Here is a 20,668-nt window from a genome sequence, read left to right as displayed (position 1 = left end):
GTTCGACTCCGGGTTCGGACCATCTTTTGGGAAGAAGAGCACCGACACTTAAACGTATTTACCCGCGATGTGGCCGAAACAACAAGTGGAAGTGGAGCCACAACACAATAAAGGCAACCGAAACAGAGATGGCAAATGGCAAATGCCGAACGGCAAAACGAAATATTGTAGACTATTTAAAAAATTTATGTCCGGATGTTTTGCCGTCGGGATATTTCCGGTTTATGATGATTATGTTTTGTGTGCGCTTCCTCTGCTCCCCCATTCCACTTTTCGTTTATTTTTAACAAGCGGATTACTTGGCGCCACCTCCAAGCTTTTGCTTTTCTTCTTTTTTTCCTTTCTTAACACCCCATACTTTTGTTGGGGCTCTTTGTTTGCTTCCACTTCCATACCATTCATCGTGCATAATAATAAACATAATTTGGTTTATTCTTTATTTTTTATTCACTTTTTTATGTACACATTTGCCTAGCCAGAAAATTGTTGCGTGCACGTTTTAATTATTGTTTTGCAACTGTGTTTCTTATTTTCATTGGTTTTTCGTGCTGATTTTCTTTGACTTGCACAATAAAAGTATTTTATTCCTCTCTGAGAATCTTTTTTCTGCATAGGAATTAGTATTTCCACTTACTGTAAGCAAAAATATCTTTTTTCTGCATAGGAATTAGTATTCCAACTTACTGTAAGCAAAAAATGTAATGGAAATAAGTAATTACACTTTAAAGGGTGATCTTATAGAGCTAAAAAATCATGGGCTTTTGAAATTCATAGGGAAATATACCTATGTGTTCTCTTCAAAATATAAAGAAAATAATGCCTATAGTTAGCTCATTCCACTCTTAAGGACCCCTTTTTTTTTGGAAGTCTGACAACGACAAATAATATGTCGCGGCACCAAAAAAAAAAAGAAAATAATAAAGCAAGTGGAAATTAATTTGCCTGGAAAACCCACCGGATAATGGGAAAGAAGAATCTAGCAAAGCGAGATACCAATAACAAGGGCTGGGACACAAAACCAACAAAGAAGTGGTCGGGGTCTTCCTTTTTTGTTTTTGGGGTAGAACTGGGTATTATTTTTATTCCTTTATACAAAAGGCGACATCGTCTGGCTTTTATTACGCTTGGCCATTCGCTGCTGTTGGTGGTGCTGCTGTATGTGGTGGTGGTGGGAGGGGCTTGGTCAATGGCCAGCAGCCACAAAAAGTAATCTCTGAGCATAAACGCATATCCTGGACTGCAATTATGCCAAATGTTGAGCATAATGCCACCGCAATTTTCATTACCGCACACGACATGGCCAATGGACATGTGTGCGCGACCCTCTCGCGTCCTCTCACCCGTCCGCCAAAAATAAATGCTAAATTTTGATACACATTCCGTTGGCGGTGTTAAGCTCTGAAACGCTTATTAGGCCAGGCCAACAAGCGGCGAATAGCAGCAACACAAGGGAGTTCAGCGGTGGGAAGAAAAAAACCCAAAAAAAAAAAAAAACAATAACCGAGCCTTAACCCAACAATGCCCGAGCTGCATGTACGCCTCATAAAAGTCTAATTAATTAAAATCGTGCCCGACCAGCCAGCGGCAATCCCAAAGCCAATGTGCTAGCCTTAGCGGCAACCTCGGCGTCAACGGCGTCAACGCTGCGTATGCGTAATGCGCTCTGGGACTTTGGCCACGACGGCTGGCTGGCTGACTGGTTGGCAGGCGCTAATTAAAAGCCTGCCGCATAACTTTTCTAACCAAAAAAAAAAAAAAAAAATTATAATAATAATAATACGAGTATAAGACTCATAGGAAAATGAAAATTACCGGCTTTATCGATGTGCCACATCGGGTATGCTCTCTAATTGGATTTTGTGGTGACAAATCAGCTAATCTCGATAATGAAAGAGCTCTAAAAATATGGTTTTTAAAATTTTGAATATTGAGAGCGATAAGTTGAATTGCCCATTTGATTTGGAACTACTACATACTATAGCTATGGATTATGCATATACATATTATTCGAGTTAAGCCCAAATCAGTACAAATACTCTTGAAAAAGGGTATGTTCCCAAGACTCCGCTAATCCCTCAGCTCTAGAAAAGTAGTGAGGCCTGCTAAGTCTAGGCATGTGTTGTAAAGTCAATCGTCCCGGAAAATGTTAGTTACTGCCCCCACATGATTCCCTATTTCCCGGGCACCAGCATCAAGCCACAGAAACTTGGACGCAGTGATGAAAATCACTTTTAATAAACTTCTTTCCCACTATTGATGATTTTTATTGCACGAGGTTTCCTCGAGCTCTGTTCGGGATGTTAATTAGATTTTATTATGCCTGTGTCTGTGTGTGTGTGTGTGTGTGTCTGTGTTTGTCCTTTGCGCGCCTAATGCCAGCGGGGATTATGGCTTATTAAAAGGCTTATGAAAGTCAAAAGAAAAGTTTACTTAATTTCAGTTAGTTAAGCGCCAATGAAAGCCGCCCACTTGAGTATTGGCCAAGAGCAGCGGGCAAACACCAACGCCAAGAATAAGGGACAAAGTTTGCCACGACGCCTTTGCCAAATGGCCAATAAAAATGGGCTGACTTGGGTCAACTCCTCATCGCCCTAGTGACTCGCGAGGCTTTTTGGCAATTTTACAAGAATTTTCGGATTAGAGTCGCCGGCAGTTTATGGCCGGCACATAAATTCAAATGTTGCAAACATAAAATCAAATAAAAATCTGCAATAAACATCAAATTGACAACACGTTGAGTGCAATTCGGTTTGGTCCTTTCCGCCCAACTTATTAACATGCCAACGTTTGGCACACATTTTATATTTCCTTTTAGGTTTCATTTCGGTATAAATAAATAGACATTCTTGTGGCTGCAAACCGCTTTTTATAGATTTTTGTTTTCAATTACTAGCATCGGCATCCGAATAAATTTGATGAGCTGGAAAATACGGTGGCCATTCACTAATTACACTTTTAAAAATGATTAAAATTAATTACTTTTTAATGAAAATAGTACGCAACAATTGTTGACAATCAAACTTTGCTACTTTTTTGAGTAGGCGGTGCAAATCGATTCAATTTTTTACCCGCAACTTTCCAAAGCTCGCTTATCAAAGGGAGCTAACTAAATATTGATACGTACAAACAGCAATCAACCTATCTAATCTGTTGACAAAACAAACAAATGCATAACGCAGTAACAAAGTGCTTGCATTAATTTATCCACTTTACTGATGGATCACCGTAGCTCGGTCTGTTTTTATGCGCGGTGCGTTTCGTTACCTTGGTTATCGACGGACGGTCACAGACCTTACGCACCAATGGTTATGATGGGAAGGCTATACACTTTGGGGTTCACCTTCAACATCTGTGGACTATTTGACATCGACTTCGTTGGGTTCATGTTTCTGGGGTATTTCCATCCAGCAATTGGGGGAGCAATTGTGCGCACTTTTCTCACCAGCCTGTCCTTTGCATTTTAATGTCCCTTTTTCTTCCAGTACTTCCCTTTTTATCCCCTTTTTTATTTTTATTTATTTTTTTATTTGCGAAAAAGAGTTGAAAACATGCTGGGCACGTGCTGATTGATGTAAAGTGCGTAATGAGCGCGGTTATGTTTATGGGCAAGAAAAAAATGGAAAAAGGTTTGGATATATAACGACTGATGGAGGAAAAGTTTTCTAATTATAATATAGAAGGAATCTTTTTTTCCCCCTGCTATTCTATAAATTCTATAAATTTAATCCTAATAAATAAACACGAAAATTATTTAACAATTTTAACTTATATTTTAATCTTTTAGGTGTAAATTCAAGTTGAAAGACTTGTTTGGCGCCGCCACGGTCATTTAACTGACTGATTAGATAACTCGCTATCAATGCGAAATAAACATTTACAATAAATACGCCTATTTTACGATACTGGCGATTAAATTTCCCTCATATCAGCATACACATACCATCAAATATTATAGATTAACCTTATAGATTGACGTAAAATTATAAACTGTAATGCTGATAGGCGAATCATGAAGTAAAGTTTGGTAGAACATTCGCATGGCTGTACATGATCAGATCGCTTTTACAATGCTTTTTATTTAAACCTATCTAGGTTTACAATGCTACAATATAATGACACATAACACCTTTGCCTAACACACTTTTTAAAACAAAAGGTAGCCGATTGGCCATGTCTTGGATGTGCTGTTGACAGGAATAATTTAATTTTATCTTACCATTGGGACATTCAATCGATACTCAAGGTGTCTTGTTGCCAATGAGACTAGTTTCCAGCCGAGGAAGATAACAATAATAGCACTTAGTCCGATTCGTCCGAAGAGAACAGAAACTACATCTACGTTATAGTATTGCATCAAGGACATTTCCTGCTCGGCGATTCTCATGTGGTCGGCTCCTTTGTGCCGCAGGATATATTCTGTCCACCAGATCGCGGTATCCATGGCAGACATTGGTTGGTCATGAAATCGTTGAGATAAATCCCTCGCATTTCGTTTATAACTAGCATTGTACACAAGATCCTCAATGGCCAGAACAATTTCGTCCCGGAAAAGGTTCTTAAAATCCAGCTTCCTGGCCACGCCCAACTTCTCCATTCGCTTGGTGTTTTGAAACTGATCGTAAAATAGAGGTATACAGAGCAGGGGGACTGCATAGTGAACGGATTCAATAAGGCTCAAAAGACCGGCATGGGTTATAAAGAGCTTAACATTAGGATGATTAAGAATCGCCCTTTGGGGAAACCATGTTCTAGCAAAGACATTCCTTGATTGGTTGACCATCTCTGGATAGTCAGTCTTCCAAATCACTTGTTGTTTCAACTGCGCAAAGGCGTCCGACATAGAAGCTCGCATTCCGGGGGGCAACCAATGGTCCAGTAGTTGCAGTCCCATAGAAAAATAGATAACTCCATGTTCGGCTTCATCCAAAATCTTTTTCAGTTCCGCATCCAAAGGATATGGTTTTTCGTCCAGATGCATACCCGCCACTTCCACAATATTGGGCACATTGCTGCGCACTCGGCCCATGGTAAAATGCTGATTGATCAGGACCAGTGAGAATCTCCGACGAAGGTCATGAATACTGGTGGTGGCACCAGGGAAATGTTGCTTGTATAGATCTATTTGGCGCGGCAGGTAGATGAATCGCTCCACCAAACGCTCCTCGGTAATGTAGATCAGGTTGTGCCACTTCTCAATCAGATTAAGTCCAGATGTGTAGCCCAAGGCGGACATCGGTTCGTAGACACTTGGCGCCGAGTTCCCCACCAGAAAGTCAATGTTCCAGGACGATCCGTAGGCGGCAACCCCCAACAGCGGTGCATTAAAGTGCTGCGAAAATCCGTAGAGGGCATCGTTGTGTGACGCCTCCAAAATAATCAGCGAATACTTGGCACTGGCGTTGCGGAGCAACTCCTGCACCCCAGGATCTTCAAGGACAAACTTTGAACAGTTGTAAAAGTACTCGGACAAGAATTGAGCCTCCGTCCATTTGGTTAAATCGGTGTCATATTCAAAATCCAAGAGAACTGAAATCAAAATTAATTGAAATACATATTTCAAGGTTGTTCTAAACTTAATTTTAAAATTTTAATTAAAACTAAGCTATTGGAGACATGGCCGCAGTGGACCTAAATTAAATTACCTTACCTCGTTTTTCAAACTTAATTAGGCTGAACTAGGCTAACAAATTTTATATTTGGTAATGGCAAGCAAAAAGTGTAAAATGATTGGGTTGATTATTCAAACCATTGCGATAACAATTCTCTGGTGCCGTTTTGATAAGCGTAGATTATTTTCAATAATTCAGTAGGGCACTTTTGTTCGGTTCTACATATTTATAGGTATAGAGCTATATAGAAGCGTTGAGGTTCATTACTTTTCATCAGCATATCCAATTTGGGCACTCGAATGTGATGGACACCCTCTATGTGGGGCATAATCGTTACGGCCGATATCAAAGTTAGCTGGTGGCCCCGCTGGACAAGATTCCTTAAGAACGGAGTAATCAGCAAGTAGGACGAGCCAAAGGTGTACGAGAATACGGCCAAGATATTTTCCGCATTGGTCAGTTTCGGACACAAAAGGCCAAAAAGCAAAACCGTGAGCAGTAGACCAGCAATACCCGGGCCGCTGAACATTTCACGTAATTCGACCGCACATGCCGATAGACGAAATGATACTATTTTGGTTTTGGTCAAAATAAATTCTCTTCGGTGTAATCTAATCAGCGAACAAATACAATGAGCGAAAATGCACAAGAAATCGGCTGGAAATCTCTTCAGTCAGTCAGTTTGAAAGCGGTCGCTCAATCGATATGTTTCCTCCGGGGCGATGGCTTCTCCCGATGTTCTGGCTGATTTCGAACTCGATATGTTGGATACGTAGTTCCCGCATCCTCGTCATCGCCCCCTTTGAATCCCACTCGCAATGCATGCTTGTGACACCCTATATCCAGGCTCTAAAAGATCGGGGTCACCAGCTGACGGTGATACATGCATACAAGCACTGCATGCACAAAATTGAGGATGTCACCTTTATACGAATATGGTATAATAATAATGTTTTTTTAGGTAAGTATCAAAATCTTAATTGCCCATTGAATCATTATCTCAGATAAGGTAGTGTGTATGTACTTATGTCAGACGCAAGAGTGTAAATTTATTCTAATTGCAATTTTATCAACTGCCAAAATAAGAATCAATCAAGCGAAGTGTAGTTTCTTTTAGATTAGATTCTTAGATTCTTTAGATTAAAGAACAGAAATCTCTAATATATATGCTTTTGTCTCATATTTACTGCAGAGTTTGAGGAATCCGTTGGAATCGCTTCAGCGAACAATAAGTGGGAGGAAATTAGTTCTATGTCGAGTCTTATGGCAAATGCTACGCTTAATGTCCTCAATAATGTGGAAGTTCGAGCATTAATGAAGTCAAGAATAACATTTGACGCGGTGGTCCTGGAAGCTGGATATAGTGACGTGCTCTATGGCATGGCAGCCCATTTCAGCGCCCAACTGATCGGAATTTGCACCTGCGTAGCAGATTGGAATATAAATAACCTGGTGGGTTTTTCAACATCCACTTTGACAGAGCCCATAATGCCATTTCGTGCAAAGTATGTGAAAAACGTTTGGGATCGCATCTACAATTGGTTATACACAACCGAAGAGTGGCTGCTGATCAACTTGGTATTTTTACCAAAACAGCGCCTTATCCACGACCACTTCTTTGGCCATCTGGAGAAGAGCTTCCATGAGATCCGGCAAGACTTTGCATTGATGCTGCTCAATCAACACTTTAGCCTGTTTCGGGCCAGACCCAATGTGCCGGGAATGGTTGAAGTAGCTGGTCTACACATTCCCAAAGAGGATCCACAGCTGCCGAGCGATCTGCAAGTGTTCATCGATGAAGCAGAACATGGAGTGATCTTGTTTTCTCTGGGTCTGGAACAGGACAGTAAAGATTTGCCAAGGAAAACGCAGGAAATTCTGGTGGAGACTTTCAAATCGGTTCCACAGCGTGTGATTTGGAAGTTCGATGGTGAATCTACGATGAGTCTGGGCACTGATATCTACCACTCCAAACTTTTGCCACAGCAAGCAATTTTGGCTCATCCAAACGTAAAGCTCTTTATAAGCCATTGCGGAATGATGAGCGTTATAGAAGCTGCCTACTATGCGAAGCCAGTATTGGGCCTTCCATCGTTTTTCGATCAATTCAGGAATTTGGAAATCATGAAGGAGGAGGGAGTAGCTCTGGAGTTGAACATCAATAGCTTGACAGTAAAAGAGTTGAAGGATGCTATACACAGCATGATAAATGAGCCGGAATATCGAGAGAGTGCCTTGGCTATTTCCCAAAGATTTAGGGATCAGCCCATTCATCCTTTGGATGCGGCCATTTATTGGACGGAGTACATAATACGCTACAAGGGTGCAGATCACATGAAAATATCTCAGTCCCAGTTAAAGTTGTTCGATTACTATTCCCTGGACAATTTCATAATGGTCGGATCGCGGCTATCCTTGGTGGTGGCTTTAGTTTTTCTGGTCCTCTCAAAAAGCAGAAGATGGCTAAATCATTTGTCAACATCTGCAAAGTCATTTCTACCTACGAAACATCTAATTAGAAGTTAATTTTAGATATACGTTTATTAATCATGTATACGATTTATTAATAAAATCGTAGCTGTAAAAATAACAAATTAAAATGTGAATACAAATTAATATTTTAGAAAATACGAATAAATACAATAAATATTTTCAACTGGATTGTAATTATTTTATGACTGTTTTTTAGCCTGATTACAGGAGGGACAATGAATGATAAGCGCTATTGGTAGGTAGCTTTATCTAATCTTAATAGCCCCTAATTTACGATTATTTCTAAGTATTAGACTCATTTTATGGAACCATTTAGTGCACGTCTGTGACGTTCTGTACAATTAGACAGCAATATATTTCTATATTTTCATTCAATTTTCAACATATATGTAAAGAGAATTTTATTAAAATTTATCAGCCAAAGCCAAAACTGAATTACTAAAAATGTTTGAATAGATAAAGAATCTACTAAACGATTATAAACATTTTGCAAGTTCTCTGAGCGCAAGACATTTTGTTTACCAACAAGTTACTCAAAATCAACTGGAGAGTTTGAGAACCAAAAGTCGATAGAGCGCTTAAGAGAACTTAAGAGAACCAGATTGAAAAAAGAGTGCTATTTGTTTCTCCTATTAGTTACATAACATCTGAGTATTGTGTGTAAACAATCAACAAAGTTGTTTGAGTCAAGCCGGTGACGCCAAAAATGTATATATATACAAATATATATATATATATATATATATATATATATATATATATATAAGTGCATAAATTAAAACATACAAAGAGAGCGAACTGTGAATTTGTTTTGGTTTGAAATTAATAGGCCACTGTTTCGCTTCGTTGAACTTGCTTTGTGTGGGCAATGAGTAAATTTTGGGCGATTCTTCTAATCGTCATTCCCCGATAATTATATATGAAAAAGTTCTTATGTTAGATTAGTTGTCGTTCGTCAGCGAATCGCTGCGGTTGCCTTGCAAATGGGTGGAATATTTTCTGTAACTGGTCTTGGCATTCTGCTAATTGGCCTGATATGGCTGTTCGCCGCAAATGCCGATGAAGGGGTTCAAAGTTCGCGCATATTGGCCGTGTTTCCTTTTCCCGGCCGATCGCAGTACATTTTCGCTGAGCAGTTTATGAAGGAACTGGCCCATCGGGGTCACAATGTCACCGTAATCAATACCTTTGGTAGCGATAAAAACGAGCCCAACTTTCGGGTGATTGGTGCTAAAAAAATTCACGAAATAATGGCGGGTAAGTAAACTCAAGCAGTTGTCAGGTATTTCTTCAAGTTATCTATTAAAATTCACATTTATTGTAGCATTTGGAAATGCAGATTACACCCAAACGGCGAGTCAATGGCAAATGTTGACTATGACCACACAGTTTCTCAATCTTTTGACCACAAGTATCCTGGATGATGCGGCTGTAAAGGATTTACTGAACAGCGGCGAGAAATTCGATTTGGTTATAATGGAAGCGGTGCAAACCGAAGCCCTCTTCGGTTTGATCCAGCATTTTGGAGCAGAAACCATAGGTATCTCATCGTACGGCACAGATACACACATCGATGAGTTAATGGGCAACATATCGCCATTGTCCTACAATCCCTTGCTACTCTCATCGCGAACGGAGCAAATGGATTTCAAGGATCGTGTGATGAATGTGTTTGAAGCCTCGGTAATGTGGCTGCACAAGAGGATTGTCCACCTGCCGTCTCAACGGGATCTGTATGCGAAATACTTTCCCACGGCCAGGAAATCATTGGATGAAGTTTTGGACAGCTTTGCGCTAATGCTTCTCGGCCAGCACTTTTCCCTGAGCTATCCACGCCCCTATTTGCCCAATATGATCGAGGTGGGCGGACTGCATTTACAACAGAAGCGAAAGGTTCAGCCCTTAGCAAAGGAACTGTCGGAATTTGTCGAGCAATCGGAGAAGGGAGTAATCTATTTCTCCATGGGTTCCAATATCAAAAGCAAAGACTTGCCGCCATCCACACGAAAAATGCTAATGCAAACCTTTGCCAGTGTGCCACAACGTGTGCTGTGGAAATTCGAGGATGATCAGTTGCCCGAAAAACCCGATAATGTCTTCATCAGCAAGTGGTTCCCCCAACCCGATATTCTCGCTCATCCGAATGTTAAGCTCTTCATCACCCACGGAGGTCTATTGAGCACCATCGAGAGTATATACTTTGGAAAGCCCATACTTGGATTGCCCATTTTCTATGATCAGCACTTGAATGTTCAGAGGGCCAAGCAGGTAGGCTATGGTCTCAGTGCTGATATATGGAGTGTCAATGCGACAGAACTGACGCCTTTGATCCAGGAATTGCTGAGTAATCCCAGTTATGCGGCAGCAGCTCAGACTAAATCCAAATTATTCCGAGATCAGAAGGAAACCGCTTTGGAGCGCGCCATTTGGTGGACCGAGTACGTATTGCGGCATAAGGGAGCCAAACACTTGAGATGTGCTTCGCGTGATCTGGATTTTATTCAGTTCCACGGACTGGACACCTGGGGGCTCCTCATCGCAATCACTTTTGTCTCCCTACTGATCGTCGTTATTTTGATTAAATGCTTACAAAGGGTCTTCGTTTCGCTTATAAGTAAAATCCGAAAAAATCGTGCGGAGGCGAGTAAATTGAAGACCCAGTAATCAATTAAAGTCGATTAACTGTTTGAGTTCATGCCGCCACCGACTTATGTTTCCTCTTAGAGCAGTAAACATTTGCATTTTTGTTTTGTTACCAGCACCTGTGAATTAATTTTTAAATAAATAAATGAAAAAAAAAATATTAAATTGTTTTCATATTAGCTATTTAGACATCATAGCAAAAAAAAATGCTCATTGGGGCGACTAATTATTTAAATTCATTCAAAAGAAACTACTGCTAATACGTCAAGTGCTGTCATTATAATCATATAGTGCACGCATGAACCTTGGCCTCTACTTAACCGTAGCTTAAAGCTCTATTATTAACTGACTACTTTAAAAGCTATGTAAGGCATAGAAAATTTAATTTTTAATTTGATATGCATACCCTTAAAGAAGAATCGAGGTTTTAAGCTAAAGTAAGAACCTATTTTTTGAATTTTTTCACTTGAATTGTAAACTAACCCTTTTTTTTCTTCGAGTGCACACAATTGTTAATTCAGAAGAGCGGTGTGTTTGTTTAGGGGATTAAAGGGGATAAGACAGGGAAACAAATTGTGATGGGGTGCGACGGTGAGATGTGGATCGCCTACGAAATTTACGTAATCTCATCTGTCGAGAATTACTATTGCATGTCAGTGGCATGCAGTGTTATCTAACAGCTTAGAACTATGTTGTGATGCGTTTGCCGATTCAGTTTACAAAGTGAGATCGCGAAGTGCAGACGATTTTTGAGATGCTCGCTCTACGGATAGGTTTTTTGTTACTAACTCTGCCAGCTTCTATGCAAGCTGCCAGGATATTGGCTATATTTCCGTTTCCGGGGCCATCACAGTATATTAATGTGGTACCTTATTTAAAGGAACTGGCTAATCGGGGTCACCAGGTGACCTCGGTTAATGCGTTTCCGCAAAAGAAACCAGTGGTTAACTTCAGAGATGTGTTTATCCCAGATGTATTTAACAATTATAAGGGTAAGATAGATGATAAAAACATACTTGTATGTAACACATTTTCAGTTACACAATTTTGTAACAATCTTTAAGAATTGATAAACGAACTGAGCGGACCAATGAATTTGTGGCAAGAGAACAACTTCATCAATAAATTCTTTGTAAGCGTTACACGCTGTGTTCTTACCAACAAAGAGGTTACAGAAACCCTTTTGCCACCGGGAAAGGATCATTTCGATCTTATAATTGTAGAGGCTCTACGCTCGGATGCCTACTATGGATTCGCGGCCCACTTCAATGCACCTATAATTGGCATATCCACCTTTGGAACTGATTGGAATATTGATGCGCTAGTGGGCAATGAATCTCCTCTATCGTATACTCCGCTAGCAACGGGGGGTCTTACGGATCGAATGACTTTCTTGGAGCGTCTGTCCAACTTTGTGGATACTACGGTTGCCTGGCTTAACTACAGATTTGTTCATATGTCAGAGCAGGAGAAAATGTATGCGAAATACTTTCCCGAGGCCTCGAAAAGGGTTCAACTCACCGATTTGAATAGAAACTTCTCGCTAGTATTGCTGAATCAGCACTTTTCGTTGAGCTTCCCGCGTCCGTACGTTCCGAACATGATCGAGGTTGGAGGTCTGCACATATCCCACAAGCCGGCTCCTCTGCCCAAGGACTTGGAAGAGTTTATTCAAGGTTCCGGAGAGCACGGTGTGATATACTTTTCACTGGGCTCTAATGTTCTCAGTAAGGATCTACCGGCAGATAGGAAAGATCTTATCCTAAAAACCTTCGCCAGCTTGCCGCAGCGAGTGCTCTGGAAATTCGAGGACGACAAGTTGCCTGGCAAACCGTCCAATGTTTTTATCAGCAAATGGTTTCCTCAGCCGGATATCCTGGCCCATCCCAAGGTCAAGCTCTTTATCACCCACGGCGGATTGTTGAGCACCATCGAGAGCATTCATCATGGCAAACCGGTCTTGGGTCTGCCCTTCTTTTACGATCAATTCCTGAATGTAAGGCGGGCCACGCAGGCGGGTTTTGGATTGGGACTCGATCACACGACAATGACACAGCAGGAACTTAAGGAGACCATCGAGATATTGCTCAAGGAGCCGAGATTTGCGCAGATTGCTAGGCAGATGTCGGAACGATATCGTGATCAGCCAATGAGTCCACTGGACACCGCCATTTGGTGGACGGAATACGTTCTGCGGCACAAAGGTGCCTACCACATGAGAGTGGCTGGCCAGGATTTGGGTTTCTTCGCCTACCACAGCCTGGATGTCATTGGAGTCCTTTTGGGCGGAGCTCTTCTACTTGTTGCGATCATTGTGGGAGTCCTTGGCAAGCTTACGGATTTTGGAAATGCAAAGAAAAAGCTAAAATCGAAGTAAGGCAAGATTTCTTTGAAGGACGCAATTCGTGATATTTGTAAATGTAACTTTAAAACTACAGCTAAATAAAGGAATAAAATAATTGAAGTCCGTCAATTTTAAGTCTAGTTAATTTTTGCTATTATTATGTGAAGCAGATTAGAAAGATATCAGTGAATGGGTTACAATAGCACTTATATGGAGAGCTTTATCAAAGTTTTTCTGTTGCAAATGTAGGCTCATTATCTTATCAGCTAACAAAAATTTGCTAAGCGGGCTTTACTGAAGTAAAGATTAGAGAACATCTGATTATGTTCGTTGTTAACCGTTCTATAATTATAATAAATGTTTTTCAGAAACCGTTTTAGAAATGAAAGCTTAAAATCATGAAAAGCAAGTGCTTCTTTTAATCGAGATATTCAACACGTTTAGAGGGTCACTCGGTTGGTGTATAAATAATTTTTGACTTATTTATAGGGGACAGAAAAATTATGAAGCAGATAAGCGATTATGTTGCGTTATAACAAGGTTAGTGTCTCTTGCTAATCAACCAGAAAACTTGTAAAATATTTGTCTGGAACTGATAAATCGTATCAGCCAGACGGAATATGTTGGTCTAGCTTAACGATTCAGTCTTCCGGCTGAATGCCTATGAGTATGTTGGTTCTGAGATTGATAGTTCTGGTGGTGGCCCTGCTGCCTGTTCTCTTGGAAGGAGCGCGTATCCTCGGCGTGTTTCCCATACCAAGCCACTCGCATTACTATCACGCCCTACCTTATCTAAAGAAATTGGCATCTTTGGGCCATGAGATAACTTCTGTAAGCCCATTTCCATTGAAAGAACCTGTGGCTAATATACATGATATTCCAGTTCCGGAATTATTTGACAATATAGAGGGTAAGTAATACTTAAGAGTTACTTAAAATATACCTATGCGAAAATGTATTTAAAACATCCTTTCAGAAATTGTTGGAAATCTAACAAACCGGAAGGGCACATGGAATGAATTTGAATACATCAACCAGTATACCCTTGGTCTTGTCGAAAAAGTGCTTGAAAATGATGGAGTGCGTCGAGAGATTCTGCAACCAGAAAGTCTTCAGTTTGATCTGATCATTGTCGATCTTTGGCGGCTTGATGCTCTATACGGCTTGGCGGCCTATTTTGATGCCCCCATCATTGGAATTGCATCTTATGGAACCGACTGGAAGATTGATGAACTAGTGGGCAATGTATCACCTTTAGCATACCTGCAGTCTCCGTCTTTCAACTGGTTTGATCTCGACACCTATGGAGGACGTCTGGGTCACTTTGTGGATCAGTCCATGGCTTGGATTAACTGGCATTGGCGGCACGAGGAAAGGCATGAGGCGGTCTACAGAAAGTACTTCCCAAAAATTGCCGATAAACGTTCGCTGTCCGAGATCACCAGAAATTTCGCCTTGATTTTGGTTAACCAACACTTTACGATGGCACCACCACGTCCGTATGTTCCCAATATTATTGAAGTCGGTGGTATGCATGTCGATCAACAACCTAAAGCTTTACCCCAGGACCTGGAGGACTTTATCCAAGGGGCTGGTGAACATGGAGTAATTTACTTTTCGCTCGGCACCAATGTAAGAAGTAGAAATTTGTCTAAGGATCGCAGGAAAATATTGATTGACACATTTGCCAGCCTGCCACAGCGCATCTTGTGGAAATTCGATGCTGATGAGTTGTCAGATGTACCCTCAAATGTTCTAATTAGCCCGTGGTTTCCGCAGCAGGACATCCTTGCTCATCCAAACGTAAAGCTGTTTATTACTCATGGAGGCTTACAGAGCACAGTCGAATGTATCCATCGTGGTGTACCGATGCTGGGATTGCCGTTCTTCTACGATCAGTTCAGAAATATGGAACACATCAAAGCGCAGGGCATAGGTTTAGTTTTAAACTATAGGGATATGACAAGCGATGAATTTAAGGACACCATTCATCAGTTGCTGACAGAGAAGAGTTTTGGTGTCAAGGCAAAAAGAACAGCGGACAGGTATCGGGATCAGCCAATGAATCCTTTGGATACGGCGATCTGGTGGACTCACTACGTCCTGCGTCACAAGGGAGCACCTCATATGCGGGTAGCGGGCAGAAATCTGGATTTTATAACTTACCACAGCTTGGATGTTTTGGGAACTTTTCTCCTGGCCGTTTGGGCGATCCTTAGTATTGTTGTCCTTTGTGCAATTAAACTGTTAAGGGCTATCTTAAAGAGTAAAAAGGGTAATATATCACCCAAGCAAAAAATAAATTAACTTACAAATATATCAATAGAGAATACATATCTGTGTACATTCGTAGAAAGGTAGATGTATGATTTATGACATATAGATTAGGAAGATGTAAGCATGTTGTTAGTTAATGCTAAAATATATTATACTTCCTAACACTCTTATCGGGTTAATCTTATCAATATTTATTTTAAAATGGTTTGTGGCTGAAATTCACTTAGTCTTCGTTGAAATCTTGATAAAAGCAAAGTTGCGTTCTAAAAATGTTGGCATCGGGCTTGTTTTACCTTATAATTTTACTATTTCCTGGTTTCTTGTATGGAGCTCGAATTTTGGCTTTGTTTCCGGTTCCCTCCCATTCGCACTATTATCATGCCCTTCCATATCTCAAAAACTTGGCCTCTTTGGGTCACGAAATAACTTCAGTAAGTCCATTTCCATCTGAAGAACCAGTGAAAAATATATACGACATTTATGTTCCGGAAGTGTTAAATAGTTTTGACGGTAAGTAAGGCAATATATATTTTATATACAATCAGATTTTTGCATCTATACGTTTATATTCTTATTAGAACTATTGAAACAAATGACAACCCCGAAAAACACGTGGGAGTTCTTCGACGCAACCAATGAATTTGTGTATAATATTACTAAAGATGTATTTAATAACGACGGAGTGCGACGAGAGATACTCAGGCCGGGAAAGGCTCAGTTTGATCTGATTATTGTGGACATATGGAAGTACGATGCTTTTTATAGCCTTGCCGCCTATTTTGAGGCTCCAATTATCGGATTAGCTCCCTGTGGAATCGATTGGAAAATAGACGAAATGGTTGGTAATCCATCGCCGATGTCCTATCTTCAGTCGCCCTCATCTTACCTTTACAACCTGGATACTTTTGGGGGTCGCGTGGCACACGTTGTGGAAGTCGCCATTTCTTGGTTCAACTGGCACTGGCGTTATGAGCAAAAGCATGAGGCACTTTACAAAAAGTATTTCCCAAAAATAGCTGAAACAAAGCCACTGTCTGAAATTAGCCAAGACATTGCTTTAGTTTTGGTAAATCAACATTTCACATTGGGTCCACCACGTCCGTATGTTCCGAATGTAATCGAAGTTGGTGGTATGCATATTGATGAACAACCTAAAGCTTTAGCCCAGGATCTGGAGGACTTTATCCAAGGTTCTGGTGAGCATGGTGTAATTTACTTTTCTCTGGGCACCAATGTAAGGACGAAAAATATGGTAGATGACCGCAAGAGAATATTGATAGAAGCCTTTGGCAGCCTGCCACAACGCGTCTTGTGGAAATTCGAGGATGAAGAGCTGCAGGATATACCGTCGAATGTTCTAGTACGCAAATGGTTACCGCAACAGGACCTACTGGCCCACCCAAAAGTGAAACTCTTTATAACCCACGGAGGTATGCAGAGCACCATTGAGAGCATTCACTATGGTAAGCCCATGCTGGGATTGCCCTTCTTCTACGACCAATTTACCAATGTGGATCACATCAAAAAACATGGCTTTTGCCTGTCTTTGAACTATCATGATATGACAAGTGATGAGTTGAAGGCCACAATACTCCAGTTGCTGACGGAGAAGAGATTTGAGGTCACGGCAAGGATAGCAGGTGCTCGCTATCGAGATCAACCAATGAAGCCTTTGGAGACAGCTGTCTGGTGGACTCACTACGTCCTGCGTCACAAGGGAGCACCTCATATGCGGGTGGCCGGGAGAAAATTGAGCTTCTTCACCCACCACAGTCTGGATGTCTTGGGCACTGTTCTTCTTGTTATTTTGCTTGTTATCATTGCCATTCTTCTTATTATTGTTTTTAGTGTTTGTAAGATTTCTAAGAATATCTCAACGCGTTTAGTTGTTAAAAAACAACGAAAGCAGAAAGTTCGTTAGAAATACTTACAATAAATATTTGCACAATAAATAAATAATTTCTTACAATAAATATTTGCACAATAAATAAATAATTTCAGACAAATAGATAGATAATTTGCTTTTATTGCTAAGGTGGCATTTTCCCAATGGCTAAAAGGAGTTTGAATTCTGCTTACCTCTTCTATAATATCGTTACCATAGTTTATAGCTACTAACCCCCGCGATAATGGCCATCGTATGACCGAACGAGGCTCGAGGAAACACCGCGATTCCCAGTTTGTTTTCACCACAGATAGAGCACCAAAATGATGGGATATTATGTATGATGCGCGTATTTATATTATAACGATGCTTTTCTGGTCACACGCAAAGCTGCTCGATTGGCGTCCAGTGAATTATGGAATACGCATTCAAATATTTGCATGTGTGTGGGCTGGGCGTGAACGACGGTTTGAGCGCATTTATTAACCGCTGCCAATCAGTTGCATACGCTGCGTATGCGTAATATTAAATTGCACGGAGTCACTTCCGTTGGATTGGTTTGGTTCATTTGGGTACGGCTGGTGCTTTTGACCGTATTTGGCCGCATTGCCAAATGCGTAATCAAAAATTCATGAGCTATATAAATGTGGTGTGGCTGGAATTGCCATTAGCTCTGTGTGTTTTGTATTGGCATGCAAATGTGGATAATTTCATGCGATTTAGGGCTGCATTTGCCGACCCCCATAGCTTAAGAGCCAGAACCCTTTAAATATCCCGAGCGGTCGGTCAGTGGAGATGGGGCTGTTTAATGATGTCCTGTTTTGTGGTTCGACACGTTTTTAATGCGATGTTGATTATCGCCAACGAAAATAGCAGAATTGATTATTTGACTAAGCCTAGCTCTAACGTTTTTGCATTGCAGCTCAGCTAAAAAAGAAAAATATTCACAATTTGGTTTTTCAGTTCAAGCTGAGCCATTTATTTACGCAATGTCAGCAATTCCAATTTGCAGTCTGGGAAATGTTTCAAAATATCAGCTCACTTCTTGACTGAATCTAATCGGTAACTTGTCCAAGCAAATCGGTCGGTTCACTGGGTTTTCTCATCGCATTTCGCCTTTTTTTTTGTTTCGTATTTTTACAACAATTTGTGCTGGCGAAAAGTCGAGAAAATCCGAACTGCTGCTGCAAATTGCTGAAAATATACTCAATGCTCGTTCACCTGACGATAGTTATGCGCTCAACCATTTTGTCATTTTTGTTTGTCAATTTTGTTTCTCCGAGCAGATGGTAATATGTAGCTAGGCGATAGCTTAAATTAGCATTGAGTAAGGGGTTTGAAGATTTATTTCATCACTTATGATAAGATATTTATTAAAGATGCTTAGTGAAAGCTTGAAAGTGGAAATAAATCCTCCCAAATTTGATACCGATTCAAAAAGAAACCGCCAGATTTTGCTGTAAGGTTATTTCCAATTTCTAGATATCCTTTATCTTGCGCGTTGTATAGCGGCCAATTCAGACCTTTCAGGTATTCATCGTTTTTGTTGTGAGGATCACTAAAGACAAAAGATTGTTCAAAGAATTTCAAAAAAACTAGTATTATTACACTTACCCCTTTTGAGCAAATTCAATCCACATACGTGTCAATAGCTCGATCATAAAATTTTCCGGATCCTCTCGCTTCAACAAAGGAATCAAAAGTCCAACATGGAATAAATATATTAGCTCGTCATGGTGAACGGGGCCTTTTAAAGTAATAATAATAATAACAGTTAAATATGTTTACAATCTAAATTACGTTATAAGTGCTTACCTATGGTTTGCTGGTTATCGGGATTTTTCAAGAAGGTATATCTACCCTTGTAACGGAACAGATATGTGTAAATGGGTGTGTGGGGGGACATCAGTTGAAGAAATCGATGGAAGGACACTCCAATCAGGGCGTCGCTCAAGAGTTCACCCATACCCTTAAGTGATTTCGGGTACTCCAGCTTGTCCAAACTTTCCGGCATATATTTTTCCCGGAAAACTCGACTGGCAGCTCGCGATTGCGTTGAGTTTTGTTCCAAGAGCAACGCAATAGAAGCATAGTGTTCCCAATCCCTATTATAGCGGTTAACAATGCTTTCATTTCGCAGATCAACTAGAGGGAGGGAATACATAGAATATTTTTTCTTCTATTTTCTAAGAGCCTCGTTTAAAATCATACTTACAGAAAGCGCCCGAAAGGAACTCAAACTCCGTAATGCCGGTGATGAGGGCTACCTTGTGAAAGTCGCCACGTCGAGCTGTTTTGAAAGGACTTTCGATGAGGTAACGCTCCTGCCCAAAATCCTTCTCCACAACGATTCTCCAGTTGAGCACGGGATTCCAGCCGAATTCAAACATGCCATTATAAGTGCTCACATAATCCAAGTAGGGCTTCCGCCTCATACACTCCACCATTTCCCCAATGGATTCCTGTGGACACTTCAATAAACCAGCCTGACGTTTGGCCAGTTGTAGATCATTGTCTTTGTACTTAACTGGTCCGTATGGAGCAGCACTCATGCAGATGCCTCGATGGAATAGACCACGTGACATGGGCGATAGCATGTGCAGAGCTACACTTATACTTCCCGCACTGTAACCCAGAAGGGTTACACTATCGGGATCACCGCCAAAACGTTGGATGTGCTGCTGGATCCAGCGCAAAGCCAAGACTTGATCCTTGAGACCAGCATTGCCAGGAGCTTCCTTACTTCCGGTGGCCAGGAATCCCAAACTACCCAGCCGATAATTTAGCGATACCAACACGCAATCACGATCCATAAAATGCTCCGGTCCTGCTAGATATTTACTCTGTCCAGAGAAGACATAGAATCCGCCGGGATGCAGGAACACGATCACAGGTCGGCGGCCCTTCAAATCCTTTGTATACACATTGAGTCTCAGACAGTCCTCAGATACATCGGTCATATTGTCCCACGGTTGCGGGCACATCGGTCCATCCTCGCTAGCATCGAAGATTTTCGGGGACCAGGGCTTCACTGGCTGCGGATTCACAAATCGCAAATCTCCCAGAGGTGGCTCTGCATACCGAATGCCTCGGAAGGCATGAAAGTTGACACCCAATCTGGAGGTCAGATTGGCTCCTCGCACCCGTCCCAGTTCGGTGTCCACCTCGATGGAGAGGACCGATGAACTGGCCAGTAGAACCAGCAGTTCCACTACGAATAACATCAGCATCTTGCCGGTCTACCTTAAACTGATTTGTAAAAGTTTCCGCTGTCGTTTTTATACTAAATCTTGTGGCTGAAATCGCTTTTGGGGCTTTACCCAGATGCGATTGCAAACTGATGTGATGTGCGTTCAGATTCATACCTATACGAGACTATGGTGTGCAGCTGAATAGTCGCTTCAGATAGAAACAAAG

General features: G+C 41.1%; 7 protein-coding genes across 9 annotated transcripts; 5 read left to right on the top strand and 2 right to left on the bottom strand.

Annotated features, from left to right (window-relative positions):
- Positions 1 to 3,799: 3,799 nt before the first annotated feature.
- Positions 3,800 to 6,181, bottom strand: Ugt303A1 (UDP-glycosyltransferase family 303 member A1). Of its 2 annotated transcripts, none has more exons than NM_001275541.1 (2): positions 5,877 to 6,181; positions 3,800 to 5,526 (listed from the first exon to the last, which is right to left on the bottom strand). In NM_001275541.1, the coding sequence occupies exons 1-2, from the start codon at positions 6,136 to 6,138 to the stop codon at positions 4,208 to 4,210; spliced, it is 1,581 nt and encodes a 526-aa protein (NP_001262470.1). In that variant the 5' UTR covers positions 6,139 to 6,181; the 3' UTR covers positions 3,800 to 4,207. The 2 variants fall into 2 exon arrangements, with proteins under 2 accessions (NP_001262470.1, NP_652621.1); NM_144364.2 differs by having other exon boundaries at positions 4,059 to 5,526.
- Positions 6,182 to 6,301: 120 nt separating this feature from the next.
- Ugt304A1 (UDP-glycosyltransferase family 304 member A1) lies at positions 6,302 to 8,269 on the top strand. Its single transcript, NM_144362.2, has 2 exons — positions 6,302 to 6,570; positions 6,802 to 8,269. Exons 1-2 carry the CDS (start codon positions 6,315 to 6,317, stop codon positions 8,133 to 8,135), a joined length of 1,590 nt encoding a protein of 529 aa, NP_652619.1. The 5' UTR covers positions 6,302 to 6,314; the 3' UTR covers positions 8,136 to 8,269.
- Positions 8,270 to 9,045: 776 nt separating this feature from the next.
- On the top strand, positions 9,046 to 10,893 carry Ugt35A1 (UDP-glycosyltransferase family 35 member A1). Its single transcript, NM_079590.3, has 2 exons — positions 9,046 to 9,359; positions 9,427 to 10,893. Exons 1-2 carry the CDS (start codon positions 9,086 to 9,088, stop codon positions 10,764 to 10,766), a joined length of 1,614 nt encoding a protein of 537 aa, NP_524314.2. The 5' UTR covers positions 9,046 to 9,085; the 3' UTR covers positions 10,767 to 10,893.
- A 570-nt stretch (positions 10,894 to 11,463) lies between these two features.
- Positions 11,464 to 13,207, top strand: Ugt35B1 (UDP-glycosyltransferase family 35 member B1). Its single transcript, NM_079589.3, has 2 exons — positions 11,464 to 11,737; positions 11,810 to 13,207. Exons 1-2 carry the CDS (start codon positions 11,500 to 11,502, stop codon positions 13,120 to 13,122), a joined length of 1,551 nt encoding a protein of 516 aa, NP_524313.2. The 5' UTR covers positions 11,464 to 11,499; the 3' UTR covers positions 13,123 to 13,207.
- A 521-nt stretch (positions 13,208 to 13,728) lies between these two features.
- Positions 13,729 to 15,533, top strand: Ugt35E2 (UDP-glycosyltransferase family 35 member E2). Its single transcript, NM_144366.4, has 2 exons — positions 13,729 to 13,999; positions 14,066 to 15,533. Exons 1-2 carry the CDS (start codon positions 13,747 to 13,749, stop codon positions 15,394 to 15,396), a joined length of 1,584 nt encoding a protein of 527 aa, NP_652623.2. The 5' UTR covers positions 13,729 to 13,746; the 3' UTR covers positions 15,397 to 15,533.
- Positions 15,534 to 15,635: 102 nt separating this feature from the next.
- On the top strand, positions 15,636 to 17,287 carry Ugt35E1 (UDP-glycosyltransferase family 35 member E1; the record flags this gene model as incomplete). The annotated part of the gene is made up of 2 exons (NM_144365.3): positions 15,636 to 15,876; positions 15,945 to 17,287. 2 exons carry the CDS (start codon positions 15,636 to 15,638, stop codon positions 17,285 to 17,287), a joined length of 1,584 nt encoding a protein of 527 aa, NP_652622.3.
- Positions 17,288 to 18,211: 924 nt separating this feature from the next.
- CG4757 (uncharacterized protein) lies at positions 18,212 to 20,503 on the bottom strand. 2 transcript variants are annotated; one of them, NM_001275540.1, is made up of 4 exons: positions 19,467 to 20,503; positions 19,067 to 19,396; positions 18,866 to 18,998; positions 18,212 to 18,809 (listed from the first exon to the last, which is right to left on the bottom strand). In NM_001275540.1, the coding sequence occupies exons 1-4, from the start codon at positions 20,479 to 20,481 to the stop codon at positions 18,635 to 18,637; spliced, it is 1,653 nt and encodes a 550-aa protein (NP_001262469.1). In that variant the 5' UTR covers positions 20,482 to 20,503; the 3' UTR covers positions 18,212 to 18,634. The 2 variants fall into 2 exon arrangements, with proteins under 2 accessions (NP_001262469.1, NP_650043.1); NM_141786.3 differs by having other exon boundaries at positions 18,581 to 18,809.
- Between the last annotated feature and the right edge of the window lie 165 nt (positions 20,504 to 20,668).

This window comes from Drosophila melanogaster, chromosome 3R (assembly GCF_000001215.4).
Source record: "Drosophila melanogaster chromosome 3R".
In the NCBI taxonomy this organism is placed as follows: domain Eukaryota; kingdom Metazoa; phylum Arthropoda; class Insecta; order Diptera; family Drosophilidae; genus Drosophila; species Drosophila melanogaster.
This window is presented reverse-complemented; position numbering and strand designations above follow the sequence as displayed.